The sequence below is a fragment of the Amaranthus tricolor genome, chromosome 8, assembly GCF_026212465.1.
Source record: "Amaranthus tricolor cultivar Red isolate AtriRed21 chromosome 8, ASM2621246v1, whole genome shotgun sequence".
Taxonomy (NCBI): Eukaryota; Viridiplantae; Streptophyta; class Magnoliopsida; order Caryophyllales; family Amaranthaceae; genus Amaranthus; species Amaranthus tricolor.
The window spans coordinates 28,982,409-28,985,582 of record NC_080054.1 but is presented as its reverse complement, the minus strand read 5'-3'; the positions used below and the strand labels follow the sequence as shown (position 1 = coordinate 28,985,582).

Sequence of the window (3,174 nt, the reverse complement as noted above, 5' to 3'; positions counted from 1 at the left end):
ATTACTTCACACTACTATTTAATTAAAATAATACCCACTACAACCCAAAGATTCTATCTTCCTTAATATGTGTGAAAAACTCAAAATGGAAGATCAAAAAAGAACGGAGGGAGTAACTTTAATAGGTTATAACACCAACTACAAATACCAACTTTAATATGATATAATACCAATTCTAATAGGTTATAATACCAACTTCAATAAGTTATAACACCAACTCTAAATAAGGTTATACAGTGCGCGTTTTTGTGTTAGTTGTTTTTTTAGTAATAATGGCCGGCCCATTTGAAACGCGTCTTTTATAAAGACGAATTCAATTAAAAATTTGTGTTCCGTCTGATTTCCTACTAAAATGAAATACCAATTACCAGAAACATTTATTCCAATTATTTGAAAAGTAGAAAATTATTCAGAATAGATGTATATTAACTAATTTCTAAATATTTTGGGTAGTTTGTACATAGATTTTTTTTATAGTGAACGGTAACTTGATACACCTCCCTAGACAATTTTAATGTTTTTCCTCAAAGCATATTTCTCTTACTTGGTGGCCAGGATGTTTATAGAATAAGCCTAATAGAAATAAAGAGAAAACTACTCTAGCCTTTTTTGTATTTTAAAAGTACTCCAACCTAATTGGTAATTAGTCTTTCATCCCCTCACACTCCAGCATCATATTGTTTTAGTGAGATACATTTAGCGATATTTAATTTAAATTTTACTATTTTAAATTTTTAATGGTATAAATAGTGGATTTAATGATATTTATCAAATTCTTTAGCAGCATAATTAAAAATCATACTGAAGTTTTTCGCTACATAAGATCTAGTGACATTTTTCATAAATGTCATCATAGACTATAGTAGCAATTACATATGTCATTAAAGGTCAAATAAAGTGTCATTTAATCACTTTATAGTAAAACTTAAAATAAAAAACCAATAATTAGTACACTAAAAAATAAAAAAGTGATAATTTTATTAGTGTCACTCGGAAGAAAAACAAACGATTGCTCCATGCTTTTATTCATACATAGTTTAAATTTAGATTGCTAACAAAGTACTACCAATGCAAGGAGCTTCATACAGCATACTTCTCTGTCTTACTAAATTAAATACACATAACATAACAAAATAAAAGAGACAGAGAGAGTATTTTAATTAATTTTTAATCAAAGTGTACATGTTGGAACTGGAGGACCAAAGTTGCAGCGACAAGGAGAGCAGCAGTTTCTTGAGGAGATACAATTCTGTCCACATGGAATACACTTCAATTCTTCACTTTTTAACATCATTTCCTTCAGTGGATTTCTTTCTAACTCCGCCTCCACAATTGCCATTGTTTCCGCCTTCAATAATATTTCCTTTTCCAACTCATTCTTCATTTCGGCCTCCTCCATGCTCATTGTTAGCTCATCCGTAAACCTTGCACCTATATGCATAATTTCGTAATTTCAATTATTATTTATAATTTTTAATTATGCGCAATTAAATATATTAAACAGGAAATAAAAAAGTTGAATTTTGATGAATTGTCATAATTTTTAGTACTCCACGTACCATGCATGACTCATTCGTTTTGTTATGATCAGTTTACAATAATCAATGGTTATGAATACTGTAAAGGTGTCTAATTCTATATCGCCCTAAATTAAGGGTCTAATTAATTAATTACTTTACATTAATTTATCTTTAACTTAAGTAATTGAATTTAGTCCTTATTTTTTGTGAAAAAATATAAATGTCCAAACCTTTAAATTTTTGGGTTATTTATAAAACCAAATTAAATATTAGTATAAAATAATATAGTTTAGTGGTTAAGAGTATAATTTTATAAATAGCGAAAAATTAAAATTTATTGATTATTAAAAATTTTAAAAAAAAAGGGAAAAGAGAGGAGTACGTGTTCCATCGAACATGAGAGATATCGCGAAGACCACGACTAGGAGAAAACAGAATGAGATTCTTGCCATTTTTGGGTAAGAAGAGATTTGTTTTGTGTTTTTGGTAGTTCGGAAAGGGGATGCATCGTTTCTATTTATAGAAGAAACCCCCGGTGGTTTTACAAATCCAATTTAAAATACTCATTTTTTTTAAATTTCACCAAGAGGTATAATAAATTTTCTAATCTTTAAAGGTCGATACCTTTTTCATTGAGTCGCAATCTTTTTTTAATCAAATTATTAAAATGCTCTTAAATCTATTTTTAATTTTTAAATTAATTATTATTATTATTATTAAACTAAAATTATTTTAAATTATCGGTATGAGTTGCCGCCATCTTTCCTTTCTCAGACCTTGGCCTTAGTTTTTCTATGAGTGGGATATACTGGGTAGGATGATGAAGATGATGATTAAACTAAAGTTATTAATAATAATTAAATTAAATAAAAAATATTAATTTTAAAAAAGGAAATAATCTTTAAAAATCGAAAAATAAACCTAATCACACGTTTTGAGTTGAAATTTGATACATGTTCACTCTTTGGCCATAGCTTTTGATAGGAAAATCACATTAATGCAATGTTTGCAGCATTAGTACCTAGACTTCCCGATCTTTCCAATGATATATTATATGCCCTATTTTGATAATTGAGCAAGAAATGACTATCGTTTGAAGTTTGCTTGTGCTAAAAATTTGATACATGTACAATCTTTTGTCCATAATTTTTTGTAGAAAATTTTCATTAAGGTAAGGTTTGCGGCATTGGAAACTAGATTTCAAGAGCTTTCCAATGATATATCATATGCCCGATTCTGATAATTGACCGAGAAATAACGACCGTTTAAAGTTTGCAGTAATTTTTATTATATCCAGTTGCGTTAGCGTATAACACGCGACCGGACCGCGGTAGAGTCGCGTAAAATACGCTAAATGTATATTAGTCAACCCAATAAAAATTGTATCTAGTGACCGTCTCATTTAAGAATTTGTGTAGACTAATAGTAGTACACAAATTATTGTGTAAGGTGCGATGTCACTCTAATATATATTTTATTCATACGTTAAATAGTCCAACTAATACAAATTATGAAAATAACATATTATTGTACCATATTTAGAAATTAGGTGAAATTTTTTTAATAATTTCACATATATCTTTTTTATAATAATATTAAAATTTAATGGTAGAAAATATATGGAGACTGAGGATGATTAAAGTTAATTACATTC

At 28.2% G+C, this 3,174-nt stretch overlaps 1 protein-coding gene across 1 annotated transcript; it reads right to left on the bottom strand.

Annotated features, from left to right (window-relative positions):
• Positions 1-961: 961 nt before the first annotated feature.
• LOC130820449 (uncharacterized) lies at positions 962-2,056 on the bottom strand. The gene is made up of 2 exons (XM_057685830.1): positions 1,903-2,056; positions 962-1,431 (listed from the first exon to the last, which is right to left on the bottom strand). The coding sequence occupies exons 1-2, from the start codon at positions 1,970-1,972 to the stop codon at positions 1,172-1,174; spliced, it is 330 nt and encodes a 109-aa protein (XP_057541813.1). The 5' UTR covers positions 1,973-2,056; the 3' UTR covers positions 962-1,171.
• Positions 2,057-3,174: the final 1,118 nt, after the last annotated feature.